Raw genomic sequence first — 17,798 nt, forward strand, 5'->3', positions numbered from 1 at the left:
TTTTGCCAGGTTTGGTATAAAAAAAAGTCATGGCTGATTACTTGGCTGTATAAAATATTTGTCTGTATGAAAGGCCTAAAACGCTATATGTAAGAAATGTAGTGTTGAATCTGCACAAATAAAATGTGTTTCATAAGGTCTTAGTGGTATTTTTTTCTATCAGAACCATTACACATTTACTCATTTCATATATATGAAATTCACCCACAATCTGGAATTGAATTTCAATATATTTCAATAACATTAGAAATATCCTTGATGTTCGAAGTAAGACCTTTAGAAAAATGAAATGTGTAGTTGAAGTCTGAAAGTCTGTTTAAATTATTTAATATTCTGATCTAATGCTGAACAGCAACAATCTAACTGTAGAAACAACCGGATCATCCTATTTAATGGTCACTTAACAGGATGATGTGAATGATCCTGTTTCTACAGTTAAGTTGTTGCTGCTGTTACATTACATGTCAGAATAATAGTTTTGATGTAATTTTAATTTGTATCTTTGGTGCACAAAATAAAGGCAATTTAAGATTAACTGTTGTGCTTACCCAATGAAGTTTCAAGTCTAAAATTCCTTAATTTAATTTTCACAAAATACTGGACATTTTTGGTTTGGTTTCAGAAAATTATTGGTGTGAGCATAATAAGTTTACACAGTTTGCGGTTAAAACATACAAAACTAGAATCATCATTAAATATTTAAAGAATTCTACACATTACTTTGATAATTTAATTCAGTTGTTCACTAGAGGCTTGTACCATTGTCCAGTTGGTGGGCTGAGTGAGGTAGAGTCTCTGCTGCTCCCTCAAGACTGCTGAAGGAACTGCAACTGTCTGTGTCGTTTACAGAGGCAGCGGTCCTCTGTAAAACCAGATCCTCATTTGTCTCATCATCTTCATCCTTATTTCCCTCAGCACCTGCACCCTCCTCCTCAGCCTCTCTCTCTGATCTTTGCTGATCTGGTCTTGAAGGAGTAGCAGGTGTCTGATAGGCCTGCTTTGCCAGCTGAGGGAAGGATGGAGAGTTTGCGAGAGAAGGAGATGGGGACTGGTAAGGTGAAAGAGAGGGGGAAGCGCTGGGTGAGTCATATGGAGAGAGGGAAAAGGGGGCCTTGGGAGAAAGAGATGGGGGTTGATGAGGCGAGAGGGGGGGGGAAGCACCGGGAGAGTCCTGAGGAAAGAGGGACGGAGATGCTTTGGGGAAAAGGGGAGGCGCCTTGCGAGAAACCGATGGGGAGAGGTAAGGAGGGAGGGAGGGAGAAAGGGAGAAATTGATCATTGGAGACGGCTGCATGTAGTCTGAGTCGTCTGGAAGATTCTCCATGACTGTTGGTAACTGAGTTGTGTCCCCCCTGATTCCAGCTTCCATTTGGCCTTGGTGCATTTGTGTTTGGCCCTGCTCCTGCACCTTAGGCTGGAGGTGAAGAGTTACTGTGGGAGGCTGAACTTGGGCCTCACTGGGGGTGTCCTGATTTGAGTTCTCACCGTGTAAAAGACCTTTCAAGGGATGGACGGTTCCTTGTCCCTGTTTCTGAGCTTTACATTGACGTTTGGTTTTAGGCATCAGAGGTGGTGGAGGTGGAGGAGCAAGCGGGGGCGAAAGAAGGGTCGATGACTCTGTGGAAATCCGAACCTTGAGGCTGTGTTTGAACATGCGCCGTCTGGACAAAGCGTTCTGGGACTGCAAGAAAAGAGGGTTGATGAAACAGAGAGCGCCCTGGCTGGAGCCATAGTCCAGCTCTCCGGGGCTGCGTGTGGTGATTGGACAAAACTCATGGAACAAGGTGGGATTGGAACCTGATTGTTTGGTGGCGGTGTCTGATTTAGGTGCTTTCTTGAGCTGGTTGGCTGAGTCGAGCTCGGGAACTGAATCAGACTGAGCTGCCAAGCTGGTCTGTGGGGCAGCAGGGGGGGGGACTGGATTTACAGCCTCGGGCTTCTTTTCTTTGTCCTCCTGGGTCTTAGGGGCCACCCGTGGCCCACGGATGTTTAGGTGTGAATTCCAGAATTCTATAAAAACAATATAGATGGTTTTTTTTTTTTTTGTTCTTTAAAGTGAAACAGTTTTTTTTGTAATTGGTATATTTTAAGCAATTTACATATCTTCCTTTGTGCAAAGAGGTGCCAAAATAAAACCTCTTGATGACTATAAAACATGTCCTAATAAAAATGGTGACATCCTAGCATATCAAAGACTATATTTCATGGGATATTTACCATGATTCATTAGGAAACGTTAATTTCTTAAATGGACAAAAGGAAAACAACACATTTTATGTTTGTTACCCAGCAGCTGGGAGGTAATAATAGTAATGTAGGCAATTTGTGTGCAAAAAAATCCTTTAAGGTCCTTTAACGTATTTGAGGCTGACGTTACAAAATCTACTGTCAAGAAACAAGAAGTTGTGTTCACCAACCTATTCCCATGTGTGAGATTGACTCGAGCTCTTTGTGGGATGTTGCCTTTGCGATGGCTTCAGGAAGCTCCAGAGGGAAGCGTAATACATCTCTGATGCACAGATAATATAAAATTTTTAAAGCAATATTAGTTCTTACAGATCAATAAATATTGACAGTGATCAATGTGGAAAAAATAGGAAAAACAGATAACATATTGTAGAGGAAGTGAAGGTAAGCAAAAGAAACGGCTGAAGCAAATGGTAATGAGAGACAAGAACTCACCTGCTGACACAGTAGAAGGAAATGAGTCGTGGGAGATCTGGGAAGCTGATGGCTGAGGTCTCCAGGGACAGAGCTGGGCGGGGGTGAGAAAAATGTTAAGGTCCAGGGATTTTTGGAGTGAGAGAATGGTAGTGAGATGTAGTCATGTGTAAATACCATGAGAAAAGCTGTGTTTGCCATTTTATAAAGTGTACATACATTTTAATTGATTTCCTGCATTCCCGGAACTCGCAGGTGAACCAGGAACAGTTATTTCAAAATGTACATCACTTAGATCATGAATAGCAATAATACAAAGCACACATTAATGGCTGTCAATGGACTGAAATAAGCACAGTAACAAATGTAAATGGTTTGGGGAAATCTGTTGACATAAAGCTCTTTGTTTTGATGCAAGATCTTGGTATGTGATTACACAGGTACTGACTATACATTTGGGTTCTAAAGAAGGCAGATTCCGTTTCAGTGGGGTCAGACACTGAGGGTCATGGACCCCATTTCCACCTAGTAAAAAGTGTTTTGATCACAAGAGGACAGCTCTATACAGGTGGTATTCTTACTGGAGTGTTCCTGCCGGATGCCGAGCTGCTGAACAAACGATGGCAAGCTGTCATCTGTCAAGCGGACACACAGCACGTCTTTCTTGGACGTGCGAGACTTACGCACCAAAAAGGTCTGCAGGACAAAACAAGTGATTACTGATTGACTGTGTGTATGTGTGTTTGTATAACATTTGGTGTACTTTTCTCTAGTTTGTGTATGTGGCTCTGACCCCAGGAGGCTCCCTCTGCAGTATGTGCAGTGCGGTGGCAGGGTTGATGGACAGCTGAAGCCAGACAGGAACTGTGAGCAGGAGACGGTCCAATACACTGATGCTTCTCAGAGAGCCGTGTCCTCTTTGATTACCTAACTTGCGCTCTGACGGCTGGGTGGGCTCTGGGAAATCATACAGCGGTTCTTCTTGTGCCATCTATACACACACACACACACACACACACACACACACACACACACACACACCAAAAAGTACACCCATGATTATGCTGCCACTAAGCATGCACTCCCATAGTTTATGTGTAGGCCCTACAGGTGGTAATTTCTCGCCCTGTGGGATATGACTCCACACACACACACACACACACACACACACACACACACACACACACACACACACACAGGGACAGCAAGTCCAGGCTTGGTAAAGACAGAGCTTAAATTAAGTTGCAAAGCCGGAAACAGACTTTTTAAATATCTAGACACACTAACTCCAAAAATATGCAACATTAAATAGAAATAAAAGAAAAAGAAGCAATGATATTGTTGGTTTCAGGCGATGATTCTGAAGATCTGGCTCTGTTCCCCTTTAAAGTCTCACCGCAGTCTACATGTCAACATCTGTCTGGGTCCGCAGTGCGCATTCCTGTAAAACTTACACATTTCCTCTTAAAACTAGGATGCACACAGTCTTCCTGTACAATTACACAACAATTGTGAGTCAACTTGCGCGATTCTAATTTTAACATCACCTGGCTCGTTGTACTCTTTGCCCCGTTTTCAAATGCTCCAGTTATTCTTCCATCGAATTCACTAAAATAAAAACTCAACTCCTCTTCCACTTTGGCCTGTCAAGACGTGTACTTGTTCCCACATCCGGAGATGTGTATGAGATCTGTATTTTGGCTCCTCCTCCCCTCCGACTCACCTGGAAACAGTCACAGATCACCTTTCCGAAACGGATTAATTGGTTGTCGAATTAATATGCGTCTAACTATAGCCGTAATAGCAGAAGTTTAATTGAATAATTGATTCTTTGTGTAGGTCTACTTAAATGTAGCAGGTATTGGTGGGGCTCATTCTGGTTGTTTTATGTGGGCCTATTATTATCGATCTGAATCTAGCCTACAAAGTAGACTAGTAACTGTACGCTATAAGCTATAAATGTAGCAGAGTAGGCTACTATAGTAGTATAGTAGTAGTAGACCTGTCCCTCAGTCACTCTGAATTGAAGTAGTAACAACAGTTTAATAACAACACCAACAACACGCAAGGTTAGCTAATATTTGGACATCTTGTGCAAACCGGTGCAAAGTACAAGCCATATGTAGGTGCAAACCGTGCAACCCTGCAAACTCATTGATGCACTTAGCCTAAGATCAAACCCGTTGAAACTGCGCCCCAAGTCTGCCAGCGCACCTCATGAAACCGGAGCCGGATGTGACGTTAGTTTTGAAATACAGCTCCAGGACCGCGTTGGGTAAGAAGACTGTGTAACGTTACTATGCTAGCATCATTATAATACTTTTCCTCCTATTTGTACAAAATTGAAAACACAACCAGGTAAACCGTAGTTAATATAGTCTATGATAGCTCACACCAGTGATTGAGCTCTAGTTTAAGCAATTTTTTTCAATCACTAGGATTAAACCACAAGCTAGCTAGGTTAGCAAATATTAACGATGTTGCTAACGTTAGCTAAGCTAGCCACCTAAGCTGACGTTAGGTAGCTACATTATTAATGTCTGCGTTTAACAAAATGGCCAGTAGTGTCCGTAGCTTTTAGCTAACTGTTGGTCGTGTAACGGTTTACATCTTACCATTAAATCAAGGTATTTTACCTATTTTGCATATTTTGGCATTAGCTATGTAAACGCTAGCTAACTTGGCAGCTAAACTGACTGGCTCTAACTTCATTGGATCAGTTTGCGCCGCGAAAGTTAACAGTCTTAGTTAAAAAAAAATCCCGGTTAGCTCACGTCAATACGCTTTTTACCAGATGGCATTGTAATAATTGTATTAAAAAATAACACCACCTGGCAATATCACTTCATCTTAATAAAGTAACTATGATTAAGCCACTCGACAGAAAGTGCGATCTTTCTGTTAAGATTCAGTAACCAAACAGCTAGCGTTAGCTAGCTAGCTAACGTTGACGTTAACGCTATCCAAAGGATCAAACTTAACCGACGCATCCTGTTTTCTCTTTCACAGATGCCTAGTTGATACAGAGATGAGCGGTGAGAACGTTAAGTTGTTTGTGGGGAACCTTCCTTTAGATGCAACTCAAGACGAGCTAAACAAGCTCTTTGCTCCATATGGAGAGATCAACACCTGCTCTTTACTCAGACAGTATGCCTTCGTTACCCTGAAGGGAGAGGGGGCAGCAGACAGGTATTTAACTGTTCATTACCATTATTAGATTGTATGAATTGATTGCTATTCTCGAACTGATCTGACATATGTTTGGGATATGAAAAAAATGTTTGAATATAAACTGCTAGTTTTTGCCACCATGCTCATAAATTGCGAGTTATTTTGCTAAATTTGACTCCAGTACTACAGTCCATCTAGTCAGTTTTGAACACGCTAAATAGAAATATCTTTCAATAATAATAAAATTAAAATAATTATGGACAGGGGGGAAACAAACTACATGAAATGTTACAATATAACAATGTTTTAATGCACGAACTACATACTAATGGATGTTATGATAAAACAACTTAACTGAAAGGTGCATCTATGTTAAGGATTCTTTTCAGCATGAGAAGATATTGTTGGTGTTATGTGTGCTGAGCATGGTCCCATATGAACAGATTATACAACAGTAACGTTACCTAAGTGAACACAGTATCTTGTTCCATTTTAGCAACAGTTTGCTTTCTTTGCAATGGTTTCTCAAAAGCATCATGTTTTACATAACATTCAAGGGTATAGTGTAATTTCTCTCAAATACAGTTCTATTTCAGTCTTTGGAACAGAATAAAACTAGTTTTACTACTGTGAGTCCATTCAGCTTGAAAGATATCACACTTAGCTAACCTTAATGAACAATTTCAAACACATAACACGAGTTGTAATGTCTTAGAACATATTTTCACTCTTCATGACCACTACTTTGTCATTACAACACACTATAGAAGCATTCATTCTGGCTTTATACTTGACATGAACATGCAAGTCCATGTTCTAAATGCATTAAACACTGTAGAAACTTAGAAGTAAACATAAACTGGTGATATCAAGTAAACTCAGCCTTTGCTTTGTCTTGGCGTTCGGTTAGGATAACATTAAAACTGCATCTTTGCAAGCTAAGGCAACTGAACTGAATGGCTTACTGGATTATTTTTAAAGAAAAATGGCTAGGTCGGTCTACATAAACGTAACATTGTGCCAAAATATAAACTATAACGTAGCCGTCAGTGGTCTTAATTGCTAGCTAACCACCGCTACAAAAATCCAGCAACTTGAGGTATGTTGCACAGGTGATTAACATCACTTGTTTAGCAACCAAACAATAGGCTGAGGGAACATTACTTTGCTTTTTTTATGCTGGTTTTAAACGCTGTGCATCCCCACTAACCTGGACAATGTTTTAAACAGTAAGTGAAACTTACAAAAACAGAACTAAATAGAACTGACAGCCCTGTTGGGTTTACTGCTGCAGTATTTGGAAAACTTTGACATAATAACTAAAGGTTTTGGACCTTGCAGAACCAAAAACGGATTAGTTCAGAGACTTTGGGTTCTTTGATGTGCAGTTTGACGCATAACATGCCAATGATATATATCAGTAGTATTAAAAAGAGACTGGATTTGGCTGGTTTTAGTTTCATATCTTCTGTTCTACAAATAGTTTTTATTCCTTTTTAACCACAGTTAAAATGCCTGCAGTGTTACTGTCTTCTGCTGCACATGTGATGATGCAAATCCTTTCTTGTTGGCAATCTCACAGGGCCATACGACATCTTGATGGCAAAGAGTATAGAGGCAGGCCCCTGGTGGTTGAGGAGTCACGTGCTCGCCCACCCAACTCCACTAAAGTGTTTGTGGGGAACCTCGCGGCAACATGCTCAGCAGACGACCTGCACGGGCTGTTTTCAACCTTCGGAAGAGTTTTAGACTGTGATAAAGTCAAAGGTGAATTATAATGCATGTCCCCAATACTGATGGTACAACACATATGTATGCAGGGGTTTAATGACCTGTTGAAGAAAATATTTTGTAGAAGTTCTAATGAATTGAAATGAGCTGGTTTGCATAAGTAGAGTAGTTTTAAGGTAACACTAATCTTCAAATTATCGTCGGACTACAGTGCTATATGTAGACAGTTGACAAAGTGTTAAATCTGTGAAATTAATAATGCTTAAGCAACAATAAAAAAATATGTCTTGGATGAATTTTCTTTTTAAATCAGTGTCTCATGCTAAAACCGGTCTCTCTGATTCCATTATACTCTGCAGCCAGATTATGCTCAAATGTTGGCTATGCATTTGTGCATATGGAGCGGAAGGAGGAAGCGCTGGTAGCCATTGACGCGCTCCATGGGACCATGTTCAAGGGCCGTCAGTTGGCCGTAGAGCTTTCCAAAGCCCAACCTTTGATTAACCAGCTTGCCATGGCCGGAAATTCAAACAACTTTGCGGGTGGTATAGCAGGTAAAGATGAAGGATCCATTTGTTTTTAAGTGTTTTGCGTACAATTAAATGCTGAACACAACTAATGTTCTCATCATGTTTCTGCAACCGTTCTTTTGGCAGGTGGCAGGGAGGGCCTTCTTCCGCGACCACCTCCATCACTAGAGCACCATCAGAGTCAAGCAGCCGTGCTAGCAGCAGCGGCCGCAGCCGCGGCTGGACTCCCCATACAAGTAAGTTAATTATCCAGCAGGGCATCCACTGTATTTGAAAACATCTAACTTGTGATAGCCGAGCTCATGAGTTTATAAACTGTCACAGGTATTCACACTTCACTTACCAATATTGTTATTAAATGTATTCTACAAATTGTTTTTATTATCATCAGGTTTGAGGAAATGTCACTTCTCATCTTTCTTCGCAGGTTCAACAAAGTGTCCATAACTCATTCTACAACACCACGTCCTTTGACCCCACCTACGCTGCATTGAAGGGCATTACAAGCGCTAAAGGTGCAGATGGAGTGATTTACGGTGCCCTTGCCAGCCAGGTATATGGAACCGTTGCTGACCAGGTCTACCAAGATATGGCCAATCACAATTCTGCGGCCGTTGTTGAAGAAGTAGAGCCACAAACTGGACCAGATCCAACAACGCTTTTTGAGGCCGCAAGAGCCAAGTTCTTTCAGGAGGGACAGAAGGTTTTTTAACATTTATTTGAGTAAAAATGTATCATGTTTTCTTCTGTGTATGTTTTTGCGTTGTACTCTTTCATGTATATTTTCTGAAATTTTGAATTGAAGGTTCTGGCTGAGCAGCAGGCAGGGAGAAAGGCAGCATCTGCAGACAGTGAGCGGGACCGCAGCCCAATCAGAGGAAATCGAGCCCCTCTCCTACCGGACCCCGTTCCGGGTTCTTTTGCTCAGATACGACCTAAGCGGCGCGCCCTGCTGCCAACACCACCTGGAGCACCTGAAGAGCCTCCAGCAGCCACTAACACTCCTGAAGGGTCAGATCCTGTTGCTAGGTACATATAACACATGTTCGATTAAGGATGGAGGCAGTAGAAAAATAAAAGCATGTTACCCCTGCTTCACCTTGCACATACACTATTGGTCAACAGTTTGGGCTTAATTACAAATTTCCATACGACTTCATTATAGACAGAATACCAGCTGATCTAAAATGCATTATCAGCAATCATTCATCCAGTGTTCCAAAGGCACATAATGTTTACTAATCTGATATAATTTAAAAATAAACTAACTGAGAAAACAATGGAGAACAGTTTTGCAGTTAAACAAAGTTTTGGACAATGTAATGTTAAAACTGCTGCCCTGGTTATAAAAACAATGCAACTGATCTCAGCTGGTATTCTGTCTATAATGGAGTGCAATGGAACATTTCCATGCAACCCCAAACTTTTGACCCGTAGTGTAGAACAACAAAAATATTACATTAAAATTATTGTGAAGTGCTTTACAAAAAACTATACAAAAAAATCACATCTCTACTATTATTTCATGTGTGATGTGATTTTTAGACTAACTTTGCTTTGTTTCTACTCTCCTTTCTTCTACTTAACCTCTTCATCTGTAAACTGCACTCTAGGTCTTACACAGAGTACTACCAGCAAATGCATCAATACCAACAGTATCAACAATACCAGCAACAGTACCAGTACCTCCAGTATGCCTACACCAATCCTCCTCCTCCGCCTCCACCGCCACCGGCTACCACACAGGCACAGGCCTCCACCACAGCCACTGCACCCCCAGGGACGTATGCGGCGCCCCCAACGTACGCAGCACCGGGAGCCTATGCAGCGCCAGGAACATATGACACTTCGGGATGTTATGCCTCATCAGGGAGCTACAATGCTTCATCTGGAAACTACGAGGCCTCGTCAAGAAGCTATGATGCATCTGGAGGCTACGGGGCACCGGGAGCATATGATTCATCAGGAGCTTATGCAGCAGCGGGAAGCTACTCCACATCCACACCGTATGAGCAGACACCCGCACACGGGCAACCCATGCCCCAGCGCCATGATTACCCTTACCACACGCCAGAACCCCCTTATCGATAGTCCCACCCCCACACACTCCTTCCACAAAGCAGATGTGTGTGTTTGTGTGTGTTTGTGTGTGTGCGCGTGTGTGTGCATGTATATCTACATAAGGGACCGTTTTAAAGGAAAACCAGAGAGGGAGCCAGGTCGAATGCAAGTTTGAATGTAATTCATCTTAACCTAGTCTCTTGCCTGCCTGTCAGTTTATGGCTGTGTGTCTAAGTAGGACAACTAATATTGGAATATTGTCAAGCATTCAGAGTTTGTGTTAGACGTTATGGAGGCCCAGCTGGTTTTTTGTTGGATGTTAAAGGAGCTTTAATGTTTCTTGGGACAAAGTTGGACTTGGAGGCCAGGGTAGGATCATAAGAGAAGCCTTTTGTTTGTACTGAATCAAGGCCTTTTATATACTCTACATAAAAATGTGCACCAAATTCGCGTTTCCTGGAAAAACTGTTAAAAAATAAGCAGTCCAAAACAAACTGATGAATTTAAAAATGTTCATCCCTCTGGCTCCCTAACAAGATGTATTAAACTTGCTGCCTTCTTTATTAAACACAACTTTTAGAGATCCATATGTCTCTAAGATAACAATTATTAATATAAAAATATCATCCAAACACACACTATTGTTGGCGCAGGAGAACCCTGTGTGGAGTATGTAACAGGCCTCTGTTTAAATTCTGCTTGACCCCTTTGTAATTGCTAGTCTGTTTGCCTGATTGAAGAAGAAGAAAGCTGAACTGATTGAAATGGAGCGGTGCATCAGTGAGGTTTTTGTTGCCTTTACTGAATGATTAGTTGACCAGCTTGTAAACTGTTTCAGGCTGGCCTCACTGAACTGATCAGCCAGTCCCACGAGAATCTTTTGATATTTCAAAAGATCTCAAATCACCTTTTTGAAATGGACGTTTAGGTCCCTAAGATTCCAAATTAACTCTGGGTGATTTTGGTGATTGTATTTCGCATGCCGGCATCACAAGTTTTCTTGAGGCCATCTGCTTTCAGGGTGTAAAGAGTGACTACAGAGTAAATGTGTTGTCCACACAGGCCTCCCTGTTTAATTTGGCGAGGTCGCGTGACTTAATTTGGATATTACCAGTCTGATTCTGCGTGCTTGAAGTTTCATAGTCACGAAGGATAGTCAAGTGTGAACATGACTTTGATAACGACAGGGCAAAAAATACAGTCTGATGAAACCTTTTCAGCGATTAAATTGTATTATGTGACCTGGATGTCTTCTTGAAGTGGTTTTCCATAATTTACCTTTCTTGTGTTTTCTTTCTTAGCCCAGGCTCTCTGTGTTTCTCGAGGCCTACACAAACTCAGGGGTTAAATATATCCTGTCGAGAGTTTTGGTTCAAGTCGGTGTTTGCCTCTGAAACGTTAGGACAGAATCAAAGTCATTCTGCCATTCCCATTTTTCTTTTTCAGTTTTTTCACGAAAATTGTGATCGGAGCAACCTATGTGAGGAGAAAGCCTCAACGTGTTTCTCCCATTTTTGGTCATACTTAGTTGGACCGTTTTTTTTAGACTGAAGAAAATGAGCTTTTGTTGGTTTTGTACATATTTAAATTTATAAAAGCCAGAAGAATGACAGCAAGTTTTGTTTGGCCAATGATGTTGCAATAATCATTATCATTGCTTACATTTTGAATTGGTTTTCTATTATTGGCTTTTGTTCCAGTCTCAGCTACTGTTCAGTCTCTGCCCACATTGGAAACTATTGGGGATTTAGAGGGAGAGATAAACTAGTTTTCAAAACAGGAAATGTACAATTTGCTACTCATGTAAATACTTTAAATCTTATTTTAGGCTGAAAAGTAATACCAATCAACATTTGGTTGAGTGGTAAGAACATTGACTGTTAATATTAGATGTACTGATTGTATTTTTTCCTAAACAGTGAGGAGATAGTATATAGTCGAGACAAAGTAGGACAGTTGAGTTGTAACGGTCTGGTTATAAAACAAAGAGGCAACCGTCAAGGTTGATTGTAATCTGATTATGGTCATGCTTGAAGTGAGATGTATTGAACCATTGTGGCATGGGATTGCATACACTAAACACCCTGTAAAAATCAGACATTGCATATGATTTGAAGGGCCGATTCTAAAAATGGGAGAAAACGGTAATCACAATTGGAGCTTTGAGCAGGTAGAAGTGTATACTTTTTTTCTAAATGCAGTGCCGTGGTGGTTTGCTGATGTGTATAGTGTAGGGTTGTTGACTGAGTGGATAGGAGGTGATTGTCTTGGTGCTGCAGTTGCATATGAGGGTTGTTTTGGATTTAGTAAAGGCCGCTGAGCAGCAGCCAGAAGGGTCGATGATCTTTCCTTTTCCCACTTCTGATCTTAACAGAAATACACACCTAATTTTGACACTAGCATTACTGGCTTTCTCTGCATTCATATTCCACCGAGACAGCGCCACATGTGTATCTAGATGTAACTGGGTTCATTTCATTTTACTCATGTAAAGCAGGCTACATGTGCAAATGATACTAATGCGCACCTGATTTTATATGACTTACAGTAGTTGTTCCGTTCGTGATTGTAAAACACTAGTTGTACCACTCATCTTATTTCTTATACGCCACCTGAGTTGGTAGTGCTGTGTTAGGTTTAAGTGACACATAGCCTCTCTAAATTTCCACATAATTCCACCTTCTCCATGTGAACTGTTAGTTGCATGCCTTGTTGTTGCTGCTGCTCCAGCCACCTTCTTCCTCTTGCTGATTATTGCAGCTAGAGTGGGAGGGAGCCAATCTGAGCCCTTGCCCTGGACGTACGCCACACGCAGCTGTAGCGTGGGATGGGGATAACAGCAGCGTTAGGCCTGAAACTGCTGTGGACGATGGGGTGTCCCCCCACTAAGGTAAACACTCAGACCACACACTCCTGCCCCTCCCCGAAAACACACGTACACACTCACAAACACACAGCTACATATATATGCATTCTTCCTATTCCTTACCTGTGTGCAGGGAGTTTTCTTTGTCAGGATTTCATTCATTTTTTGGGAAATGGGTCTCTCATCCTTTTTTATTGGGAGATTAACTTTTTTCCTGCTGTCGATTTTTCCTGATCATATCCCTGCATCCCCCCCCCCCAAGAATACTCTGCTCATACATTCCTGCTCCCAACAAACGGACCGCTCACACACACCAGATTTGGAGGATCGTGTACCGTCTTTAAGTCTAAATCTGAACCCTTTCTGAAGCAGGCATGTTTTTAGTACATCCCGTATCTAACAGCCTGTCATTCAAGAGTACCAGTCAATCAGCCAGAATTGGGCGTGGGACATTTAGATGGGATGGGTTGTTTTAGTTTTTGTAAATGCGCCCCTGGGGCCACTTCGGGATTAAGTGCCTTGCGTAAGAGCACATCGGTAGGCCCTTCATTTCAGAGTTGAATAACCTGGCTCAGGATCGGTTGCTGGTTCAACGCTCGACTGCCCCTCTTCCCAAAAACGACGATTTTTGATGCCACATTGAACTTGTATGAATGACAATGAACACAAATATCATTTTGTTTTAAATTACATTTTGTCCTATGTTCTTTGACATGTTTAATTATCAATAAATGACTTTGAACTGAACTGTAGCTTCTGTGTTAATATTTTAAAAATAATCTTGAATCAGAGCGTGGTTACCAGCAAATTAATGTTCTTACTTTTAAATTGTTAGTGGAGGTGTTGCCAAATAACTATGAGCTCAGCATCAGTAGACGTTTTATTCCATTTTCTTCCAAAAACATCAATCTATGCTTTTCAAATAAAAAACAATAATTTGATAACAATCCAAACTTGTTGATACTTTGATATACAAAAAAAGAAAATGAGAAGAACTTTAAGGTATGGAACCTCATTCCCTGCGAACAAGACATTTTAATGAGACACTGCTGAGTTGCATGCCCTCAACAACAATGAACAGTTTACAGATAGACACTAGAATACTGAATGAGTGTAGTGAATGCAGTATACACAATACTGAGGGTAAACTGAGGTAATATGGTAAGTAGTTCTAAGTAGCTAAATGAACAAAGGATGGAGTGTGAAACTGCATAGATGTCGTGCACCTTTCACTGGCAAAACGACATAGAAATGCAGTTTCTGCTCTGATAACACTCTGGTTTCCAGCTGCCAGATAAGTCCGTGAAGTAGCTTCATTGATGACTACAACAGCCTATTTCATGTCTGCAGACACTTGAGCTAGCAGATATTGATCTTGGGAGTCTTCCATTATGGGGAATACTACAAGCAAACCGTTGAAGTTAACCTCCCTATATCCTTTTTATAAAGTAACTGAGTGCAGGTAGAAATATTGTGTGCACTGATAATTTACGTAGAAACCGGGGCAGAAAGATCAGTTTTGAGTCCTTTTTATATTAGACTTTAATGGAAAGGCAAGCTGAACTGAATGCAAGAGAAATTACTTTCTCGAACAGACTCACCTGTTGAAGCATGTTTTCTCTGAGCAACTAATCTGAGGATGCTTTTAGGAAATCCATCCCCAGATAAAATGCTAAAACTTTTTTCCTTTTTGTTTTTATGCTGTGTCCATTATATTGTTTTAGCAGGGGAGAGGTAATTAAGGATCATACTTTAAAAAAAAAATACCATGTCCAAAGACATGACTGAAAGACATAGGGATCTAATCCCATTGTCCAGGTCTGTGTAGCCTACATTTTCCAATTTAGTTTAAAAAATAAAGTTGAAGCTTCCCGTGAATCCAAGCCTGGTTTCAGGAAACCAGTCCGTGCTTTAAGAGGATGACTTTTAAAGAATAATTCCAGTTGATGGCAACAGACAGGACGAGACTGGGCAAACACGTTAACACCACACAATGTTGACCAGACCAAACACATATTACAGTACTTTGACTTTCAATCACAACCTCTCATGATGCTGCTGGCATAGTATGAAAAAAGGAGCTAGCATTCAAACACGTATTGAAAATAGCAACGCTTTAATAAAGAGCGATTTTACAAGACTCCAATGTCTAGCTAGCTAGGTGATAACTGGCATTGACATCCATGGTGTTTTACAAAGATGCAGTTATGGTAACTGGGTTTGAAGTTTGATGGGTTACTTGCAAGTTGCATTTCTGCATGCGAGGCAGCCTTCAAACGGTTCCAGACCCTACATTGTAAAACAGTTGATAATGAATGTCAATGAACGTTAATGTCAAGAGGTAAGTAAAAAATCTCATGGAGAAATTTCCTTAACGTTTTCCAAACACACCGGTAAGTGAGAGTTCACACAATGGTCATGCTTTTACCGGGCACACAAGCCAATAAAAAGACGACACTTAATCATGCAAAAGAAGACAGTTTCTTTGTCTCTAAAAACAAAAGAACAGTTCTGATATCATCCATCCGTAGTGACCTTGAATAAGAAGAAGCTGCGCTTTGATGATGACTTTGGTGCAAAAAAATGTTCCTGTTGCGAAGAGGACAGACCCTGTCCTGTCCACTTCCTCGATGAAGACACTCTTGGTATAGACCAGTTGTGATAGTTTACCCTTGACCCCCCCTCCCCCTCCCCCCACACACCCCAACCCCTTCCTCCTCAAGATGGACACAAACATCAAACCCACCCACCCATCCCTGGAATATGACACCTTCAAAATACAACCATTCAAACACAGATATAGCAATAAATTGTCCCACGTACAGTACGTCATCCAATGGGGCTTCGATCACTTTACAGAGAGAACGTCTAAAAACACATGAACGGCATTACCTATATACAGAGGACACAGTAACAGTCAGGTTGGCCCAGGATGGATCAAGCTGCGTCTTGGGAGTGAAGTGCACAATGAAAAGAGCATTCAGCTGACAGAGAAAGACAAACCACTGGGACAAGGAGTAATGGAGGAGAGGGAAACAACAATTTTCCAAAGGAGATATGCAAATGTCAGCTGGCCTTTTTTTATGAGAAACCTCAGAGAATATCTACCTGCGTGGTAACGGTTTCTAACACTGAAGTCTCTCTGCTGGTAGTCGAGTCATAGCTGCAGGGAGATTGGTTATTGCGTAGCCAGCAGATACAATTCTCTGACGATTTTGTTTGGAATCACAAGCGTGTGAAGCCCCGGCTTCACTTTGAGATTCCAGATCCAATGAATTTGGGGATTTTTTTTTCTGCGTCTTTCAGCAGTGTGATCCTTGGAACCACCTTAATTTGATGTCGGGTTGTACAGACTGAAACACAGTCACAATAACACTAACTGCTAAGTTAGTGTACGGTACCAGCTCACTTGAGACCTTTCATCTCTAACCCAAGGAACACCCTGTTTATCTCTGTGGGAAGGCATGTACACACAAACACACATACAGTACATGTACATAGAACAGACACAATCAATAGAAAACAACTTCATTCCCAATTGATTATTGCCCCTTTCAACTGTACATCCCAGCAATGATTTTAGGTTTTTGTGCAGCAGAGCGTTGTCCTCTCTTTGAAAGTTTGTGCTATATATACGTATATTGTCTGTCTGTGGGTCTAACTTGACCTTGGATTTGGCAGAAAAAGCCACATTGACATTTAACGTCTCATTAAAGCCTACCGGCTCTGGCTGTCTGAATTAATCTGTATGTCGTCACAGCAGGCATTGCTAGGGTCTTGGTCGACAGACATTACCCTCAGTCGCTTTAACACGATCTGGTCCTCATTTGACTCCTCCGACTGACCTTTAGCTGTCATGTCCATAAACGTTACCACTACATTAGCAAACCCCTCTCCGCGGTAGCAGTGTCTTTAATTGCTCCAAGTGGAGGTGAAACATCTGCTGAGATAATTATCCAGTTATTCTGGAGTGTAAATTACTTCATAGGAGAATCATTTTGAACAGGACGAATGCTCAGGACAGGGAGGAAATCATACACTTGGGAGCTAGACCATTTCTGCTTGGCAAGACTGAGAGTCACCTCTTTACTAACATCAAGTCACCTCTCTATCTGGCTCTGAGTGCATTTTTCACTATTAGAGCAGTATGGGTGTAACAGAAAAGGTTAGATAACAAAATAAAACAGCATCTGTACAAAAACCTGATGTGGACAGACAACAATAGAGCAAGAAAACAGCTTTCTAAACAGCCTACAGATGGGTGAAAAAGACAGTAACGAGATTACATGATATTGCACAGCTGTAGAGAAAAAAAGAAGAAAATACACAGAGTGTATAGCATGACCCCAAGTAGCAACATTAGTGTAAGAGGTTTGTTTACATCCAAATGCGAAGCCTGGGTCTGGCTCAGTGCTTTCATTAGTTAGTTCCAGTGCAGTAACACATTGGTACCTGGCAATAGAGTAATGACATCAGGTAGCCTACCAAAAAAGAAACACATACAGTGCACACACTACACAGCCACGCCCATTCACACACACAAGCGCGCCCACAAATTATTGTTCCACGCCGAATTTATGATAAGAAGTTGGCAAGTAAGAACAAATAGAGCTCATAAAAAGACTCAAACGGTAATGATGATGCAACACATTGAAATGTAGAAACACACACACACACACACACACATATATACACACACACACACACACACACACACACATTCAAATTGATTACATCTGACATCAGGTGGTGGATGACACGCAACCGGGAACCAATCT

General features: G+C 41.3%; 3 protein-coding genes across 9 annotated transcripts in view; 2 read left to right on the plus strand and 1 right to left on the minus strand.

Moving 5' to 3' along the window:
• dpp3 (dipeptidyl-peptidase 3) overlaps nt 1-137 on the plus strand; it is a 9,158-nt gene extending 9,021 nt beyond the window's left edge. For all 3 annotated transcript variants that reach the window (XM_034890688.1, XM_034890689.1, XM_034890690.1), the window contains one exon: nt 1-137. This exon is cut by the window's left edge. The gene's annotated coding sequence lies outside the window, so the exon portion shown is untranslated.
• Nucleotides 138-610: 473 nt separating this feature from the next.
• LOC117955913 (ras and Rab interactor 1-like) lies at nt 611-4,488 on the minus strand. 5 transcript variants are annotated; one of them, XM_034890696.1, is made up of 7 exons: nt 4,224-4,439; nt 3,455-3,654; nt 3,243-3,357; nt 2,683-2,755; nt 2,418-2,509; nt 1,798-2,010; nt 1,312-1,681 (listed from the first exon to the last, which is right to left on the minus strand). In XM_034890696.1, the coding sequence occupies exons 2-7, from the start codon at nt 3,650-3,652 to the stop codon at nt 1,557-1,559; spliced, it is 816 nt and encodes a 271-aa protein (XP_034746587.1). In that variant the 5' UTR covers nt 3,653-3,654; nt 4,224-4,439; the 3' UTR covers nt 1,312-1,556. The 5 variants fall into 5 exon arrangements, with proteins under 5 accessions (XP_034746586.1, XP_034746585.1, XP_034746583.1 ...); XM_034890692.1 differs by having other exon boundaries at nt 614-2,010; nt 3,455-3,652; nt 4,209-4,437; XM_034890691.1 differs by having other exon boundaries at nt 614-2,010; nt 4,224-4,436.
• LOC117956000 (RNA-binding protein 4-like) lies at nt 4,137-13,767 on the plus strand. Its single transcript, XM_034890844.1, has 9 exons — nt 4,137-4,172; nt 4,863-4,936; nt 5,671-5,850; nt 7,415-7,599; nt 7,923-8,117; nt 8,220-8,329; nt 8,521-8,796; nt 8,899-9,122; nt 9,707-13,767. The coding sequence occupies exons 1-9, from the start codon at nt 4,137-4,139 to the stop codon at nt 10,182-10,184; spliced, it is 1,758 nt and encodes a 585-aa protein (XP_034746735.1). The 3' UTR covers nt 10,185-13,767.
• Nucleotides 13,768-17,798: the final 4,031 nt, after the last annotated feature.

The sequence above is a fragment of the Etheostoma cragini genome, chromosome 13 (assembly GCF_013103735.1).
Source record: "Etheostoma cragini isolate CJK2018 chromosome 13, CSU_Ecrag_1.0, whole genome shotgun sequence".
In the NCBI taxonomy this organism is placed as follows: domain Eukaryota; kingdom Metazoa; phylum Chordata; class Actinopteri; order Perciformes; family Percidae; genus Etheostoma; species Etheostoma cragini.

Bases quoted from the DNA above. Each gene is read 5' to 3' on its own strand.
- LOC117955913 (XM_034890692.1), bottom strand. From the start codon at position 3,652: ATGGCACAAGAAGAACCGCTGTATGATTTCCCAGAGCCCACCCAGCCG. The intron at 2,756-3,242 runs GTAAGAATACCA...ACCCCCGCCCAG, and splicing joins CATCCGGCAGGAACACTCCA to CTCTGTCCCTGGAGACCTCA. The intron at 2,011-2,417 runs GTTGGTGAACAC...TTGTTTTTATAG, and splicing joins AATCTCACACATGGGAATAG to AATTCTGGAATTCACACCTA.
- LOC117956000 (XM_034890844.1), top strand. From the start codon at position 4,137: ATGCACACAGTCTTCCTGTACAATTACACAACAATT. The intron at 8,118-8,219 runs GTAAAGATGAAG...TTCTTTTGGCAG, and splicing joins CTTTGCGGGTGGTATAGCAG to GTGGCAGGGAGGGCCTTCTT. The intron at 8,330-8,520 runs GTAAGTTAATTA...CTTTCTTCGCAG, and splicing joins CGGCTGGACTCCCCATACAA to GTTCAACAAAGTGTCCATAA.